Here is a 20,714-nt window from a genome sequence, read left to right on the forward strand (position 1 = left end):
CTTAAAATGTTTCGATTAGTACCAGTAGAAAAAATAATAAAGAACTTCATTCAACTTGTAATTTCAGAAATTATGACAAGTGGAAGAAATAGGTTGTAGTAACGACATACGGAATCAGCCTCAGCTAGCAAGAGGGATAGAGACGGAGTATAGTGACGGCGTCGTGACTTGACGTACAGCTGCTGTCCGTTTTAGTTCAGTTGCGCTTTGGCTAGCGCTTTGTGTAGACGTGGAGTGTAGAATTTCGCATTAAATACGCTAAATATTTACGTACAATTAGTAAAATACACGTGAAAATGTCGGTAAACGTGTCCCTAAGTAAGAAGCAACCACCCAGGCAACTGGTAAGTACGAAATACATTATTACCGACGCCATAGTTGTAGATACAGAAATCACGTAAAGCATTTGTACACATTTTACTTGGTCGCCATACCTTGTGGATGGCTTTTATCTTTAGAAAAGCACACTGGGATCGGCTGCGTACAGTTGATCGAATGTTGTAAAGGCGTTTTCTTATTCTTGCAACTTTTTTATTATCGAGTGTGATATTAATAGGGCTGATGATCTAATAAATTCTAGTCAGATGTCATGTCATTGCATGGGGTGCTTGAACTGGTGCATCCAGTGGTTGGGTCGAAACCAGAAATAATGTTTTGTTTTATACAGGTAAAAGTCATCAGTACAAATATTACGATTGACTAGTATTTTACTTCTCAGAGAAACAATATAAAACAAACGGCGAAGAGCACATGTGTTATATAGATTTTGAAATCCTTAATAATTAAGAGACATCTGAAGCAAACAAGTTTATTACGAAAACAAAAACAATAGGTAAATGTTTTTGTTTATAAACCTCTGCACGCCATACTATATGCATATATATTATATAAATTAAATTATTATTTACAACAATAATTTGATGTTTTAAATATATATTTAATATACCTATAAATTTTTTCATTGTTTCCACTATTTTTCTAAAAGTTTCAGTTTCTACTGCCTTGTTTTTTTTCGTTCTCTTATTGGTATTGTTTTTAAATAGCCTTTTACAGTTTCGGTTCATCTTTTGCTTTCTTCCTCTGCGTTTTGTCCAATAGGTTTTCTATATACCAACATTTTTGTCATTCTATTGTTTTCCATTCTGTTTACGTGCCCCAACCATCTTATTCTCTGTGCATTTATGTATGTTTATATTTGAAATTTATTATTTATTGCTTCCATATCTGTATTTGTATTTTTTTCTCCATCTTTCTGCTGTATTTGCACCTCCGTATGTAACTCGCAACACTTCTCCCATTTATTGATCTAATTTCTTGCTGATTTTTTGCTTCGTATATAGGGTCGCGTAGATTATTTCTTTAATTTTTCTCAAAATATACTTTGATTTCGTTAACCCCTTATCATTTTATATTTTTTTTGCCAATTATAGCTCTCCCAAAGCTTGAATTTCTTTTCCCTATCTACCATGTTGTAATTTTTTACTTTCAATTATGCAATTTCTCGCACTCTTTCAAATACTGCCCTTTTAAGTCCGCCTCATATTGCTGCGTATGTCTCATTACCGTGTAGTTTGTCTTCTCTTGCTTTACATCCACATTGTTTGTACTATAACTGTTAAGTTTTCCGGAAATGTAGTAAATATAGGTAGTTATAATAAAGTGTAAAAAATATATCACTCACCAGAACTAATTTAATATTATTTATCCGTACTAAAATATATATATTTTAAGTGTAATTTATTATACTCTATTTGGAAATATATGATAGCTCAGTTTTTATGGCAAACGACAAGTTTTTATACAGCAATGTTCAAATATTAAGGGTTTAAGCAAATATTGCACGCCTCAGGCGGAAAACATGAGTTTACTTTAAATCAAATGTTTAAATTTAATCTCAAGGTCAATCTTCGAATTCTGAAATACCTTTGCGTTATAATAGTGTGAAAATATACAACAGGAGCAAAAGGAAATAAAAGAAATGTAAATTGTTAAAAAAAGAATCTAATAAATTTATAAAACATCTTGAAAATTGTTATTACACATGTAAAACAAACCAAATATAAACCCTATCCAATTGAAAGCTGATCAGCCAATATTAATTCTCTTTGTTAAATAACCCAGACTAGTTTACAAAACTTATACACAAAACAAATTTATAAATTCCTTTAGTTACTGTTCCGTTTCAAAACTTTAAGTATATCTCTGTACTATTGTACTCAAATTTTAATCATCATCAGTTGGGGCTACAGCCCTTCGTGAGCCTTGGCCTGCTTCAAAACATTCTTCCATCTTTCCCTATCGAGTGTCTGTCTTCTCCAGAACCTCACTCCAATCTCCCTCAGATCTTCCTGTACATCGTCCAAATATCTGAGTTTAGGTTGCCCCCTTCTTCTTCTTCCGACCGGCCTGTTTAGCATAGTTATTTTAGTGGGATTACTCTCATCCATCCGCATAACGTGGCCCACCCACCTTAGGCGGTTTATTTTGATGGTCTTCACAATATCTGCATCACCAAAAAGTCTATAGAGTTCAAAGTTATATCTTCTTCTCCACAGGCCCTGTTCGTTTACTCCGCCATATCATCATCATCATCATTGGTGCTACAGCCCTATAAAAGAGCCTCGACCTTCCCAAGTCTATTACGCCAGTCAGTTCTATCCATTGCCAACTGTTGCCAGTTTGCTGCGCCTATTTGTCTACCATCCTCATCTACACCATCCTTCCATCTGAGTTTTGGTCTACCCCTTTTTCTACTTCCCACAGGTTGTGACATAAGGATTCTTCTAGGAGGGTTGTTCTGCTGTGATCTTGCCAGATGTCCTGCCCATCTTAGTCTTCCTATTTTTATAAAGGATACTACGTCTTTACCACCAAATATATGTTTATATCTCCGCCATATATGGTCCTCAATACTTTTCTTTCAAAGACTCGCAGTAACTCTTCATCTCGGGTCGTCATTGCCCATGTTTCCAATCCGTATGTGAGCACTGGGCGTATTATTGTTTTATAAAGTTTGCACTTTGTTGCTATTGACATACTTCTCGCTCTTAGTTGAGGGCCCAGGCCAAAATAACAGTGGTTAGCCACGCATATTCTTTTTTTTATCTCGTTGGATGTGTTATTTTTGTAGTCTACCAGTGATCCTAAGTAGCAGAATTCTTCTACCATTTCTATCGTTTCGTGTTGCACCTCTAAGTTATTTTGTTGAATTCTTGATATGGCCTGCATATATTTAGTTTTCTGGATGTTAATCAGAAGTCCGATGTTTTCTGCGGTATTTTTGATACGTGTGAAAGCCTCCACTGCTTCATTTTGGGTTCTTCCAATTATGACGATATCATCAGCGTATGCCATTATTTGTATACTACGGGTATATATCGTACCTTTTAAGTTTATTCCCGAATCTCTCATAACTTTTTCTAACGCTAGGTTGAACTTGAACAGCGTGCATGATAGCGCATCTCCCTGGCGCAGTCCTCTGTTGGTTTTAAATGGTTTTGAAACATCCCCTTGTACGCGCACTTTACATTCGACTTTCGTCATTGTCATTTTAATTAATTCTACCAATCCTTTTGGTATTCCTAATTCGATCATCGCCGAATATAATTGGGACCTGTCAATAGTATCGTACGCTGCCTTAAAGTCTACGAAGATGTAATGGCAGTCTATGTCGTACTCCGTCGTTTTTTCTAATATTTGTCTGATGGATGATATGTGATCAATGGTAGATTTATTTTTCAAGAAGCCTCTTTGGTAGGATCCTATTATATTGTCAGTATACCGTTCCAGTCGTTCGTTAAGTATCAGGGACACAATTTTATATGCTGTATTAAGAAGGGAAATCCCTCTAAAGTTGGAACATTCAAGTACGTTTCCTTTTTTGTGTATGGGGCATATAATTCCAGTATTCCAATCTTCTGGTAACGCGCGTTCTTGCCATACCTGTATTAGTAGTTTGTGAAGGAGGGTTACAAATGTTTGACCGCCACATTTAAATATTTCTGCGGGTAAGTTGTCTGCTCCGGGTGACTTGTTTCTGGCTAGAGACTGAATTGATTTGTTTATTTCTTCCAAAGTTGGTAGTTCAGTATCCTCCTGTTCTATTTCTATATCATATCTACCTTCAGCTCTACTTTCTCCATTAAGTAGCGTACGATGTTCCTGCCATCTTTCTAGTATTCTCAAATTTTAATAAACCGGTTAAATTTTAATTTCTTTACCAGGATACTCTCTTGTCAAATTCGCTAGCTAACTTCTTTCTTTGGATCTGCTCTCAAAACGAATCTCGATCTCAAGTCCTAACCAAAATTCCTATCTCCTCTTGGATACTCAAATCTTCTAGCCTAAGGTTTTCCCGATGCAATCATAATTTATTGGTACTTACAAATGCTGTTAACATTAACTTCTGCACTGTTACTATTCAGCATACATATACTCGCCACTGCTTCCTCTTTTTCAAACACTTTCGAAAACAACAATTACTTTTTTATTCACACAATTTAATTTTCTTTTCTTCTACTGTTAAAATTCACCAGCACCACCATCTCTTTTTTTTTTCTTTAGATGTTATTCTTTGTGCGACCAGGAACAGACTGTCTTTTTTTTCCACTTTCAAAATCCCATCAAAGGTATGACTTCCCCTCCCATTTTCTATTTTCAACCATTGATCTTTTAGTATTTCAAACAAACACACGGAATCCCCAGTTTCTTCTAAATCCATTAAATTAATATTTCTCTTATTTTCGATGCACACCCAACAATATAATCCGCGTACATTAAATTGCTAAAGTTTCCGTATTTCAAACTATAGCAGAATACGGTTAAACACTGTTTCATAATGCCCTCATTAAAAAAAATCCCAAAAGTTTTTCCCTGAATTTTGAAACGAAACCATTTTCTATTTCTACATCATTTAATTGTACCTAATCTCTTAAATCTATTATATAATTATAAACTTTTTTAATTCCTGGGTTTGTCAGTCTGTTATAAACTTGTCGGTCTGTTAATTATTGCTTAAACGTTTTGACTATTTGCCATTTTCAATAAGCACTTTATAAACATTCTTCTTCCTCTTTATAAGCAATTCTGCTTGTTCATTGGCGGATTAATACCTCTATGAAAGGTTGTCATTCCATCTTTTGCACGGTCATCCGATACTTCTGCTGCCAATTGGTGACTTATCTCTTGCTATTTTGACTCTCCGTCCGGCTCGCGGAGATAAGAATACGGCCGGGGTCAGAAAGCCCTGCCTGTCGTAAGAGGCGACTAATGGGTAGGAATAGGGAGGTGGAGAGCCGTCGCTTGAGGTGTCGGGTTGGTAGAAACGCACACGGTTGCTTCGGCGACACGGTCACCGATCTACATTCCTAGTATCCGAGACGAGACTCTCGTGGGACCACTCTACTCCCATTCCAAAAGAGCCTGGTGAGGTTGAACGAGCTGGGCCCGTATATACCTCTCCTGACCTCGGTCAGGCGTGGTGTGGGTGTCCCGGCACGTACCCACCAGGAGATCCAAGAGTGGTAGAGGAGAGATCCTCGGCGGCGACCTGTCTAGGTATGAGGTGGAAATTCCTCCGCCTGTCGAACCTACCCGCCCGTGGTGTGGGAGTAACGGGTAGGCAAGGTACTCACAACACAGGTACTACGGGGAAAGTGGAGCCCCCACGGGCCGCGTATAGTGGACGTGTCGTGGTAACCCCACGGGGTACCCCCACGGGGGGACCCACGGGACGTCTTGGTACGCGCCGCGTGGCACCTTCACTTTGGTGTCGGACTCGTAGGGGCAGAGGTTTCGTTACGGGCGTATGTCGAAAGATAGGTAGCCCAGGGTCCTGCCAGGTCTTAGTATTTGGAGGGCACGCACTCATAGCAATGCTATTTTGACTACGCGGGTCTCCTTCATTCTGCTTATGTGGTTATTCCATTCTTTTTTTCTATTTTGTGCTCTTATGTTAAATCTGTGGACCATTCTTTACAGACTATCTTCATCTTGGGCTATCATTATTGCGTCGTCTGCGTAACAGAGTATTTTTATTGCTTTGTTTCCCATTCTGTATCCTATTCCTTTGTTAACACTTTTGATGATTTCATTCATGATTAAATTAAAGAGCATGAGGCTCAATGAGTCTCCTTGTCTTATTCCGCTGCCTATTTCTATAGGTTCTGTAAGCTGACTATATATTCTGACTTCCATTTTGTTATTTTGGTAAATGGATGGACTACATCTTTGAGTCTTACTCTGTCAAACGCTTTCTTTAGGTCAATCAAGTAATTTCTCAGTAATTTGCATATAACGAATATTGTATCTGTACACAATCTTCCACTACGAAAACCCTGTTCATCTGCTACCTTATCCTCTGATTTATTAGTACTTGTAAAATTTTAGTTGTAAGTTTTAGCGTAGTATTTAACAAGTTTATACTTCTGTAGTTTTCTGGCTGTTTTTTTATCTACTTTTTTGAATAGTAGAATTAGTTCGCTTGTTCTCCATTCTTCCTATAAACATTACATTACACAATTATGCTTTATGTTTGCACTCATTAAAAATTTAAGATGGAATAAAAAAGTGGTATTTGATCCTAGATACATCTAGGAGGTACTTTATATACGAGTGGTTCAAGTTTGTATTTAAATATCTGCCATGGTGCATTTAAAAGACAGCTTTTATTAAATTATGATACCCCCCCCCCCTAGAATTAAAAAAAACTTAAATATTTGTAGTTAAAATGTTTTTAGTTTCAAATACATATCCCGCTTGCTACAAAAAAAAAGTTCTTAGTTTTGAGGGTAGTACCTGGAGGTTATGCTTAACGAGGTAAAGTAACTTAACCTAACCTAACCTAACCTAAGCTGTGCGGGTATACAGTCTGTCCCAAACCCTTCTTTCAGTGCGTCACTAATTTTGACGTCATATAGGATTTTAAGAATGTCGAGAATTATTGCATGACATTTTAGTTAAATTTGACAGTTGTAGGATCGTAATTTCTCTTTTTCTAATTGAGAATAATTTAATAATTTTAATATTAGTCTTTGTTCTTTCTCGATATATTTCGGTATATTTAAAATATTTTTATGACAATAAATACAAAATTAAATTTTCACTGTAAAATGTCTGATAATACTAACCTGGAATGACAATTATCATTTTATTTAGTTGACATTGTGAAAGTACTGTCACGATCGAGACAATCTGCGTCAAATTATATTTATGCGCATCGTTGATTGGATATCTATTTAGCGTATTCTAAACTCCAACCAATTATACATCCGTAAGTAGAATTAGCTTTACGATCAATAATTTTTTAAGTTCTATGTATGTTCTAATTCGATCAACTATGACGCACTGAAAGAAGGGTTTGGGACGAACTATAACACAACCGCACTTTGTTGGAGAAAGCAACAGACTGAGCGTGTACCTCTGCTGTCCCCCTTCCATCTTTTCATCTGTGATGATGGCCTTCTGCGTCTGTACGAAGATGCTGGACCTAGCAATAAGGGAAATTTTAGCGAATTTTTAAGGTTTAAAATCGTATCTGATGAGATTCTTAAACAATACCTATCAACAGCATCTTCCCGAGCGATATACATTAGTAGCACAAGTCAAAATCAATTGATAACATGTTGTGCTGAAGAAATAATTGAACAAATAATGAATCAGGTTCAAAGTGTATATTGTTACTGTCATATTGAAAAGACCGACGTATTCGACGTGGAACAGCTTTCTCTAAAGTTGAGATACATACACAATGGCAACATTTCTGAAGACTTTGTCAAGTTCATTGACTCTTATGAGGACATAAAAATAATTACTGAAAATCAAGAAAGAGGGGAAGAACAACGCCTGGTAGGAGAAGCCTTGGGAAAAATAGTATTAAACTTGTTGAAAGAACTGCACTTGGATCCGAAGAAATGTGTAGGAATCGGTACTGGCAATTGAAACGTAATGAGCTCTGAAGCAGTCAGTGTAGTAACAGAAATAAAAAAGGTCGCAACAAACTCAGTTAGATGTCCTTGCCTGAATCATATTTTAAACAACTCCCTGTCAACTTCTATTAATATATCGTCCATCAGAAGCACAGTGGGATTAATGAAGTTATTAATGTCATTTTTTAACATCTCAGCTAAGAGAAATGAAGTTCTAAAACTGAAACTCGGACAAAATTTAACAAGTTTATGCGAAACAAGATGGGTTGAGTGCAATGACAGCGTAATCCTGTTCAGATCTAGCATTTTATATATAATTGAAGCACTAACGTCTATTTCAACATGGAAGGATCTACAATTAAATCAACTTTGCTTAATTCTTTATGTATGTCTGAGTTTCTAGTGTCAATGATGTCACTGATTGACATACTAAAGTTAACATTGCCATTAAGCCGACTTCTACAAATAAAATCTCTGGATGATAACCTGGCGACTAAGGATATTTCCAATACCATGTCAACTTTGAAAGATAGAAGATCTAACTGCGAAGAACGTTTTAGAAAGATCTTTACCGAAGTTAAAGAATTAGCAGATGAATTGGACGTTAAAGTAAAGTTACCTAGATTTGTGGGTAGACACACTAAGAGAGCCAATCATCCAGGTGGCCCAGAAGAATATTACATACGTTCAATTTACATTTTATTATTTTTTAGTCAGTGTGGCTACAGCAGAGAGGTCCTTCTCTACGTTAAAAAGAGTGAAGACTTGGCTAAGAGCAAGGATGGGGAAACACGACTCACGGGGCTTTGCCTCCTTCATGTTCACCGAAACATTGAAGTAGACACTGAAAAAGTAATAGAGCGATTTGCACATTAGCGAGCCAGACGACTCGAATTTGTTATATGAGGTTTAATATATACAAGAATAAATTCTGTGTTAGACAAATAAAGTAACTTACCATATTATGCCTTTTACTTATGCTATTTTAATTTCATAAACTAAACTACATTTCTTTTTTGCACTTGGGGTTTTAGGTTAAAATTTGCTGATTTTTAGTTGCTAGGCAAATAAAAATAATTTAATAACGATAAGTTTTGAATGTCTTTATGGCATTCAAAAGTGCGTGAAAAGTGCCTTAAAACTCACCATTTTAACCCTAATTTTAAAAAATTTTTCCCCAGACCCCCCGGTATACACCCCAAAAATCTTCATGGCCCCCTTCGAAAATCGGTCCTGGATCCGCTCTTGATACATATTGGAAAGATCTTTGATTTCATTCGTATTATTGAAAGAATTTTTGGTCTTTTTATGTGAATCATCTCCAGTATATGTATGTTTACATAAACATCCGACTGATGATCTTTACGATCTGAAGAAATAATAGCTTATTAAAAAAAATTCAAATTTTGCCGCATCCTGAAATCTGCCGCTCGGGGCACGTACCCCTCCTGCCCTGTCCTAGTTCCGTGCCTGAACCCGAGAAATGATGTATTTTTGACTGAACCGTTCATTGGAGATAGTCGAAAGAAATTTTAGCTTTTTAATTTTTGGTCACTTATTTAACGGCTTGTAAAACTCTAATTTCAATTGTTAAAACGTAAACATCTTTCATTGTAGGTGTGTTTACATAGTACAAAAACAAAGCAGTAATTGTTTTAACTAAACATCGTCTGGAAATGAAAATATTTATCTTCATATCATAGTCGTTTATATGTGCACGTAAGAGTTTTAAGCCCATTTCTCTTATCTGTATAAACTTGATAAGAAAAAGGCTGTTTAGCTGTTTAATTCCAACATCGAGGTATAGTCGGACAAAGTCAAAGTATATATTTTATTACGTGGATTATATTATGTATATCTAGAGCTATAGTGTAAAATTTAGACAAAATAATAGGATTATTGTTGTTACCGTATGATAGACTATACTTCACGGGCGAAGAAAGGTTTTAGTACTCGTATCGAGGGGGGAAGGGGTTTAAGAAAATAAAACTACTAAAAGTACATGAAATAATCCTTATATTCATAAGAAAAATATTAAATTTGTAAAAAATGGAGATAGAAAAAAAGCTCCTGGAAGGAATGCAGTCCTTTTTCGAGCAGTGGAATAGTACCTATATGTAAATAAAAAAAATAACGTGTTATACAGGGTGAGTTTTTAGTTCGGCTCCCTATGCCATACAAAAGCAGGCAAATTTTATAACACGTTGCCAATTTATATAAAACAATTATGTTTTGAAAGCTCTATAATACGACAATATTTTTTTGCATTAGTTGTTTTAAATCAAAATCTCTCTCTTGTCGTTTCCTCATTGCTGAGGATCGTGATTTCCTACAATGCGGGCTGTCAATTCTCTCCATCTCTTGCGATTTTGGGCTGCTCTCATGGACTCGGAAAACGTCTCTCCAGTGGCTTTCTGTACTTGATCTGACCATCGGATAGGTGAGCGTCCTCTGCCTCTACGTCCTTCTACAACAACTCTAAATCAAAATAACAACATATAATTACTAGGAATAAACTACAATTCATCGAGTGAGTCGATTTTTTTTCTCGCAAGCACAAACACTAATAACTGAATAAAAATATTCTTATTGGAGACAGCTATAATGACAAGTGACAGACGACAGATAACACTTTTTAAGATAGCCAACTGAACTAATTACATATTTTAAATGACGTCACCACAACACGTCAACAAATATGAAATGCAAATTGTATTGTGATTGCTGATAAAACGTGATTAATCTCGGCTTGTCGTGAGTGCTTTGAAATATGGCAACAAGTGAAATATGTACTGGAACGACATTTATTTTGCGTTTGGTGTATTTTTGGATTTCAGTAAAAAATTATTAAGGGTTCTATTTCATAAAAGCTCCGTTTTAATTTAAATAAGTACATAGTGTAGTTTTCGTTCTGCTCTAATTACCGAATTGCCATTATTGCTGTTATAATACTTACGTTGATTACAAAATAATGAACCAATAAACGAAAAAATATCTCAATTGATGGATGGCCTGTTAAAAATTGCTTGAATATAATTTAGAAAACATTTTCGATTGATTATTTTTTTGTTGCCGATGAGTTTATTATATATAATTAGTTTATTATATATTATGTTATGGTATATTAGACTACAGTTATTTTCACATCAGTGTAAGTAATAAAAATTAAAATTTAATGTATAAGGTACAGTACAGGTGGATCAGTTTTTACAAATTTATCAAATTTGTTTAATCAAATTTACAGCGCGGGTGGCTCAAACAAAATATGTATTTTAACAGAATCTGTCACTAAAAATGTGAATTTAAGACTTTTACCTGTTCCCACCGGTCTTGAGCAAATATAACAATTCATTCCTTCATTCATTAAGCTTTACAATGCTTAGGGATTATAGCTAACTCCTTGGCGTTCAAAATCCTATTCTTGGATGAGGCGGATTATTCCTCTCATGTTCTTTATAGCTTACGGTGTGTCTTTGCTGCTTTCGTGACTCTTTCCCATTTCTTCTTGTCCTTACACTGAACTCCAATTTTTACCGTTCATTGATCTTATATTATCTTCTACATCATCCAACCCGAGTTTGGGCATCATATATGTCCTATCCATTCTAAGCGTATCTGACTATATTTTCTTCCTTTCATTTTTCTTCAATTTCGGCATTTGCTTTCATTCTTCTTTTTCCCTCTCTTGTTAACTTTGGGCCCAGTATCGTTCCTATTCTTTTACTTTCAAATTTCAGTAGGCTATCTTCATCTTTCTTGTTAATCATCGTTGTTTCCATCCCATATGTAACAACAGTTTTTATCTTACTAGTAGAAGATAGCACGCCAAGATGATGCAAATACTAAAGGAAACAGGAATTAACAACCAAGATCTGAAAATAATTAGAAATCTTTACTGGAATCAGAGAGCAAATCTCAGAGTTGAAGGTGAACACACGGACTATGTGAAAATCATGCGTGGAGTGAGGCAAGGCAGTTTTTTAGCAATAAATAAATACCTTTTCGTCTACACCCTGTAATAGCTGTTGAACACACTTTTCCTACTATTCATTATTTAGTTTTTGTCTGTTAGACTAGGCGGGATCTGTAGAAATTCAGACCATAATGGACATTTTCCATAGGAAGCTATTTTTTTGCTGGAATCCCTTAAGGATGTGCCCAATATCGATAATCACGATATGCGCCAGTCGCAAACCCTGTGCTAAATTTTTTATTTAACAAAATCTGAAAACAATTGAAAATTTCTCATTTTATTGCTCCTATTTTCGTTTATAATTCGGAAAATATTGATCCTAGAAAAAAAATTATAAGAAGTTAAAAGTTTCGTTATTCAATTTTACACAATATGTCGTTAGCTAGAAATTGAAAATTTAATGTTTGTTTTTGAAAAAATACCAATAATTGGAAAAAAAAGTACAAAAAAATGAAGTTAATCCTTTAAATGTTTTCGACTTTCTAAACTTGACTTACAAGCTCCATATTCCGCCTAGAAAAACTTTTTAATATGTTTAAAACGTGTGCTAAAGTTTGTTAAGATCGGTCTTATAGGTTTTGCATAATAATTTTGCAATCCAGCGTACTGGAAAAAAATCGCAAATTTTCAAATTTATAGTAGGCCCTAAATAAGCCTCTCAGATAGTTGAAAATTTTTTTATATATAAAGGAAAGCTCAAACTTTCAAACTTTTTGTAAAATTCAAATCGGTTTACTAGGAGAGCCTAGATATTTTTTTAAAGTTTTAAACATTTTTTAGGCTTATAAACAAATTGAATAACTTTACAAGCTTTAAACATATCAATTTCAAAATTTATAAGGTTGTGATAAAACCTTAGCATTTTTTTTATCAAGGAAAAAGCAAAATTGTTAAATTGTTTTCAACAAATGATGATATATCGCAAGAAGCAACCATTTTTAATGAAAAAAGTGCCACTAAGGAAGAAATTAAACGCAGCGGATGTAAAATTATATCGGCATTGTATATGGGCCACTCAAAGTTCGCTACTTGTGCTTTAAAAAAGGTTGCAAAAATAAAAATTTTCAATTGCTCCACCAACACAATCTGCAGCTGAGCAACACTCGCTTCGTGTATATTTCCAAGTACAGCAGTGGCTTGGAAATAACCTGAATGCTACTTTTTTTTTTAAAGAAGCGTCGTAGCCTCGTAAAGTTATTCAATTTGTTTATAAGCCTAATATATATAAAAAATGTTTAAAAGTTTAAAAAAAATTTCTAGGCTCTCCTAGTGAAGTGATTTGAATTTTACAAAAAGCGTTTGAAAGTTTGAGCCTTTCTTTATGTGTAAAGAAATTTGCAACTATCTGAGGGCCTTATTTAGGGCCTACTATAAATTTGAAAATTTGCGATTTTTTTCCAGTAGGCTGGGTTGCAAAATTATTATGCAAAACCTATCCGACCGATCTTAACAAAATTTAGCACACGTTTTAAACATATTAAAAGGTTTTTCTAGGCGGAATATGGAGCTTGTAAGTCAAGTTTAGAAAGTCGAAAACATTTAAAGGATTACTTCATTTTTTTGTACTTTTTTTTCCAATTATTGCTATTTTTCAACAATAAACATTAAATTTTCAATTTCTAGCTAACAAAATATTGTGTAAAATTGAATAACGAAACTTTTAACTTGTTATAATTGTTTCTCTAGGATCAATATTTTCCGAATTATAAACGAAAATAGGAACAAAAAAATGAGAAATTTTCAATTGTTTTCAGATTTTGTTAAATAAAAAATTTAGCACAGGGTTTGCGACTGGCGCATATCGTGATTATCGATATTGGGCACATCCTGAAGGGATTCCAGCAAAAAAATAGCTTCCTATGGAAAATGTCCAATCCAAAACAGATCCCGCCTAGACTATGTAAGTATTTCGTATTTCTGCAGTTGTAGCTTTCATACATTCCTTTATGTTATTTCTTCCACGCCGTAATGTTTATAAAGCCTTGTAGGATATTGATATAAGTACATACTCCAAATAGAATACAGCAAAACAACCCGGAAAATTTGATTTTGGCTTTGAATTAAAATACTGATAATTACGTGTATACTATTTTTTTTTAAATAATCTCCTTTTCAATAATTCCTTAATCCTTTTTCCTCGTTTAGATTTATAAACGATTTAAACATATCTTATATAGGTACGTAATAATTCATTTACGGAATTCCATTAAATGATTAGAATCAAATCATGTTGATACAAATATAAAATAGTTTCAATAATATTTTCTTAGATATATTTAAAGAACACAATTTCTTTCTAAAAATGACAAATTTGGAATCAATCCAGAGAAGACATAGTGGGATAGTGGATCATGTTGTCCACGATTTGTTGAATGAGTTCTTATATGAAATATTACTCGTGTTCCACTTATGAATTCGGGGAACAATTCAGGACAATATACAGAACCATTCAACAATTTTCGTAAAACTATAAATCCGCGTTAAACCTAAAATTTTCTCCACACCCTTTCCTGCATTTCCTGTCAGACTGAGACATAGGACACCATACCCAATGCCAAAAGTATCAAAAATGCATGAGAATAATTCTTAAAAAAATTAATTTAATTTCACAAAGAACATACCCTAGACGTATAATACAAGATAGACTGATCGTTGCAATACCAGCCCGTTCCCCCAGTGCGACAGAGAAAACTGACGTAAAGCAGTCCCTGTATCTCTTTCTAATGATCTTGAATAGTGATCTTCTCGATCAGTATTGTTGGGCTACTTAAAGCGAAACTTTTATGTCGTTGTATTACTTTTCTCTAGGATAAAATGCTGAGACGATCGTCACAAAAGTAGCCTGCCTGACGAAATAGTTGGAAGCGTCCATTTACGTGAGGAGGGGTTCGTTACATAACAAGTAAACTTTTTCAATTTTATTAAAATCTGTAACAAGGATATTAATTAACAGCGATTTTATGTACTTAAGTACTTTATTCAGTTTTAAAAATATTTAAAATTACAGAAAACATAGTATGAAGCTTTGCGCTAGTCTACCATACCGCCTACTGTACCACTTTTTTTACTACTATTTTAAAATAGTGTTTTTTATTGTTAATGAAGCGCTTATGATAGAGCGACCTTCTCATCTGTACACTCGTGTTACTGTAGAAAATTTTTTAACCAGTGATTTCTGTACTTCCGAAAATTCCCTGGAAACAAAATGTACCCTATGTACTTCTAACTGTTTAGTTAAACTCATTTACAGTTTTGCGTCTAGCAAAATGACATTTCATGGCCAATTGCAGAAATTTTTTATATTTGGAATTAAATATAATATCACATTCACTTTTATCTATTTATCTTCCAATATTTTCTATCCTTCCAGTCATCTTTTGCTGATTTTTCTATTATTATGATTTTCACACCATCCCTTCATGTCGTCTTAGGATAAAAATACGACACAAAAGAAATCAACAGAAATTGGTAGTATAACCTCAATTACAAATGACAATTGACTTTTCATTCACTGAATTTAAGCATATTTATATATGAGAAAATACAGTGAAAAGAAATTAGTAACTTGTAGATTTAACCTCAATTTCAAATGACAATTGCATGGAATATTTTTATCATGTGGAAAACTGTATTTCAACCAATCACAAGCAAGCAACTAATTCAAATAAATTTTCTTGACAGTTTTTAAACAACCAAGCAATGGATATGTTTTCTCCCCTTTCTGCTACTGTCAAACGCATGCCGTGATAAATCCCACAATTGAAACTTTCACCGAACTACTGAACACTTCGAGTATGCTGCTACGGCGCGGGTGGTCAGATTGCAGACTGAAACATTTCGTTCGTCAGGGAATACACATTTCATTGTTTCCTAAACTATTTTGACATTTCTGGTGCAATGAATTGAGCATTTGAAGACAGGAGTTGAACTAAAAAATACTAGTGAAAGTGTACCCTTTATTGTAATTAACACGTAGTAAAAGTTATCACTTGCGCATCAAATAGCAATTTTAATGCGCAAGGGCCCTTTTAGTCCCTAAACATACTCTTATAAGGACATTTTTAGTTTGAAATTACGACTCCACTGAGTATACTTTGTCCATACCAGTATAATTCAATTTTTGTACAAAGAGCTGTAATTTTTTGAACATAGGAACAACATTATGTTATAACTTAAGTTAACTGTAACTTAAATTACACTCAGGTGCAAAAAAAATCGATCCATGGGTATTATTTGCTGAAAAAAGAAAACGTTTGAAGATATTAGTTTTAAATTAGGTATATATGTAAAAGTATATATTAGATTAAAATAATTTTTACAGATTATCCAAAAAAATCATTTATTTATAGAGACATACGCCAAAACTCAAAAATACAAGAATATTCAAAACTTTCTGAAATTAAGAAAAATATTGATAATAAATCAATATCTAGTGTTTTCCCTTCGGGCACTTATAACAGCCTGTACACGTCTAGGCATTGAGGTAATTAACATATTAACATATTTCTTGAAAAGCCACTAAAAGATCAGCCGAGTTGTTTGGACGGGGTACTCGTGCTCGAAGACGTCGCCCCATCATATCCCATAGATGTTCTATGGGATTGGGATCGGGACTGCAAGCTGGCCAGTTCATACGGACAATTCCCACCTGCTCTATATATTGGTTGACGATTCTAGCAGGGTGAGGACGCGCGTTGTCGTCCATAAAAATAAAATTAGGTCCAATGAATGGGGCAAAAGGTACCACATGCTGATCTAAAATACTTGTTATGTATCTTGCAGCAGTCATAGAACCTCTATCTACAATAACTAAATCAGTATGAGCTTCTGAACTGATACCAGCCCAAACCATAACGGAGCCCTCCCGATAACTTATTCTTTCCGCAATATTATATTGAAAATTTCGCTTTCCGTGTCTTCTCCAAACCCTTTCTCGGCCGTCTGGTGACCTTAGACAAAATCTGGACTCATTTGAGAACAATATATTGCTCCAATCTGCATCACTCCAGTTTTCATGTTCTCTTGCAAAAGCAAGGCGAGCTCTGCGATGTTCTATGGATAGTATTGGAGATAGGGCTGGCCTTCTGGATAATAAATTACTTTCTACAAGTCGTCGACGAACTGTCCATCTGCTTACATCCACATTTCTCACTTCGCTCAGACGATTTGCCAGTTCAACTGAAGTTAGATGCAGATTTTTCAAACATGATGAGACCAGAAATCGATCATCTCTTTCGGATGTTACCCTTCTACGACCTGATCCTGGTCTTCTTGTGAAGTTACCGGTGTCGCTAAAACGCCGAACTGCTCTTTGAACCGAAGATCGACTAACACCCAACATTTCAGCTGCATAATATTGGCTACGACCATCTTGAACTAAAGTCACCACCCTTGCAGCATCTGTCGGAGTTAGAGACATTTAGGAAGGATAATTAAATAAAAATATAACACGTTTTGAAAATAAAATCACTACACTAGTATAGTTGTTGAATTAAATTATGGTTAATTTGGTTGTTTGACATTCAATAAATATCTACTTGCTTCAGACTCTTTTTGACAAAAACCTGATTACCAATTTATTTTAAGAAATATAAAGAGCAATATTAAAAATATTATTTTATTTCTCGTATACGAGGGTACACCTAAATTTACATACATAATTTAATGTCTCTAAAATTATACAACTTCAAATAAATAAGGAATGGATCGATTTTTTTGCACCTGAGTGTAGTTATTATCAACTTATTAGAAAGCGAATTAAAAAGTGGGGTTGTTAAACCTCCAAACCTCCAATCAATGAAGATCCGTATCTCGCTAAAATCAGACAGTCAAGAAACTAAGAGAATTGAAGTTCAAGTGGGCAAAACATGATAGAAAAGCAACTCTTAAACGCCCTACACACGTAATGATTTATTGTACTGCGTGTTTATACTGCAGGTCGTAGAGAAAATCGTAAGGTTTGCAGTACTGTCATTGTCTGTACATACGATGCAACACACATCGTACTACAGTAGTTCACATTTATCGTATTTGTGGTGTTGTTATTAAAAGAGTGAGGATTATGTCATCAAGATTTTCAAAAAGAAAAGTTGCGGCCCTTATAACTGCGGTATAATTGATGAAGATGATAAAAAATCAGTGAAAAAGAGAAAATGGAGTAAACAGTGGTTGTTAATGGATCTTACCTTCTTCAGTTAACGCCTAAAAGATGTTCTTATATTATTTATTTTCTTTTTCATTACATCTTTTGTCCCTTCTGAAAACAGTTCCTGAAATTTCTTAAATAAAATATTATAACTTGAGTTTCTCTTTATTTTATTTGCATATTCTTTTGATTTTACATTCCATAGACAGCTGTTTTGTCTATATATTTCAATAAACTCTTCCCAGAATTTTTTTTGTTTAATGTCCATGATTAATTATCCCAATAACTGGCTATCAACAACAATACTGCCGTAGTCAAGACTCTACACATGTTACAACTTGCGTTCAAACACGATCGTTGTTACGATATTTTATGGAAGCTCCGTACTGCGAACGACACGACTACTACGTACTGCGCAGCATCCAATTTGCCTACGCACGTGACGATTTATCGTTACTGCGGCAGTTTTAACCGGTGCAGTACTGCATGCAGTTTGATAAATCGTTAGGTGTGTACTGTGTAGGCCGTATTACTGATACTGAGGAAATTGTTTGTTGCAGACAAAGAAAGAAGATATTAACATCGTCCTAGGAGATTTTAATGCTAAAATAGGAAGAGGGAAATTCCAAAATATCGTAGGAGAATACGGACTAGGAGAACGAAATGAAAGAGGAGAGAAACTATTAGAGTTTTGCCAGCAACACAATATGATAGCAACAAACACTTGGTTTAAGTTACCTCAACGCAGGTTATACACCTGGACTTCCCCGCTACACACAAAAGAAAGAATAATAAGAAATCAAATAGATTATGTTTTAATCAACCAACGATTTCGTAACTCCATTACAAGTACAAAAACATATCCTAGTGCTGATGCAAATTCCGACCACAACCCTGTAGTAGCAAATATTCGCACAAGAATTAAAGTAATAAAAAATGCAAAGCCGAAGAACAAACCTAATATGGAACTACTAAAAGATGTACAGATTAAAGATAAAACCACTGTAAAACTAAATGAAAAACTCTCAGAAATAGACCGAACCCAAATAAATATCCAAAATATAAATACAACTTGGCAACAAATAAAATCCATCCTCGTCAATTCTGCAAGGGAAGAAATTCCAAATACACGATTAATGGCAAAAAAAGACTGGATGACACCAGCTATTCTAAAGATGATAGACGAAAGGAGGAAATACAAAAATAAGAACACAAGCGATTACAAACGATTAAATACAGAAATAAGAAGGAAAATAAAAGAATCAAAAGAGAAATGGCTCGAAGAAAAATGTAAAGAAATAGAAGAATTAGAACATAGACATGATTACTTTAATATGTACAAGAAGGTGAAAGAATTTTCATTCATCCACAAAAAACAACATTGCCCACTGGTAAATAACAACGGAGAGTTAATTCATAACACCAAAGATAAAATAGAAGAATGGGAAAAATTTATACAACAGCTGTTCCGAGATGAAAGAATAGACATTACAATAAATAATGTCACTGAAAGCCCACCAATTCTAAAAGTCGAAGTGGAATATGCCATTAAACAATTAAAGACCAATAAAAGCCCTGGACCTGATGAAGTTTATCCTGAAATACTTAAATTGATCGAAAGTAATAACATTGATTTGTTAGTAATTTTGTTTAATACAATCTACGATACTGGGGAAATACCAGAGGAATGGTTAGAATCTATTTTTATTCCCATTCCAAAACAAGCTAACTCCAGGCGATGCGCAGATTTTAGATTAATAAGTCTTATGAGCCAAATGCTTAAAATTCTATTAAAAATACTTCACAATAGGGTATACAAAAGGTGTGAAAAAGAAGTTGGATACGATCAATTTGGATTCAGAGCCGGAATGGGGACCAGAGAGGCCTTGTTTTCATTACAAGTACTGCTGCAGAAGTGTTACGACCAACAAAAGGATGTCTTTCTATGTTTTGTAGACTTTGAAAAGGCATTTGATCGCGTAAACCATAATAAAATGTTAAATTCCTTGCAGAGCATCAACTTGGATAGCAAAGATCTCCGACTAATTAAGAACTTATATTGGAGGCAGAGTGCCAAGATTAGGATCGACGATCATACATCTAGAAATATTAGTATAAATAAAGGAGTAAGGCAAGGATGCATACTGTCCCCTATGCTGTTCAATCTTTACTCGGAACTACTATTCAAGCAAGCCTTGGAAAACCTTTCCACAGGAATAAAAATTAATGGAGAACCAATATCTAGCATAAGATATGCAAATGACACTGTCCTACTGGCTGATACAGACACAAACTTACAGAGGGTTATAGACCACCTTAAGGATGCTTGTCGAGAGTTTGGAATGAAGATCAACGAAAAAAAAACAAAAGTAATGGTGATCCAAAGAAAACAGAATATCCCCTTACCTATAAAAATAAATGGGAATATTTTAGAACAGGTAAACCAATACAAATACCTTGGCTGTTGGATTAATTGCAAGCTGGACCCAGAACAAGAAATTAAAGCGAGAATTGCTCAAGCTAGGGATAGTTTCTTTAAGATGCGCGTTCTATTCTGCGATACACATATAAATATTAAATTGAGATTAAAACTTGTAAAATGTTTTATCTGGTCTGTTCTTCTCTACGGAGTCGAAACATGGACTTTAAAAATAAAGAGCCTGAATAGAAT

The 20,714-nt window shown here is 34.6% G+C and overlaps 1 protein-coding gene across 2 annotated transcripts in view; it reads left to right on the top strand.

Moving 5' to 3' along the window:
- Positions 1-204: 204 nt before the first annotated feature.
- The window catches only part of Kdm2 (Lysine demethylase 2), a 134,493-nt gene continuing 113,983 nt past the window's right edge, over positions 205-20,714 (top strand). Inside the window, exon 1 of one of the 2 annotated variants that reach the window (XM_072522413.1) lies at positions 205-344. In XM_072522413.1, coding sequence (XP_072378514.1) covers positions 297-344 — 48 coding nt within the window. In that variant the 5' untranslated portion in view covers positions 205-296. The remainder of the gene's footprint in view (positions 345-20,714) is intronic. The other variant, XM_072522412.1, reaches the window with a different exon arrangement.

Source organism: Diabrotica undecimpunctata, chromosome 2, assembly GCF_040954645.1.
Source record: "Diabrotica undecimpunctata isolate CICGRU chromosome 2, icDiaUnde3, whole genome shotgun sequence".
NCBI classification, from domain to species: Eukaryota; Metazoa; Arthropoda; class Insecta; order Coleoptera; family Chrysomelidae; genus Diabrotica; species Diabrotica undecimpunctata.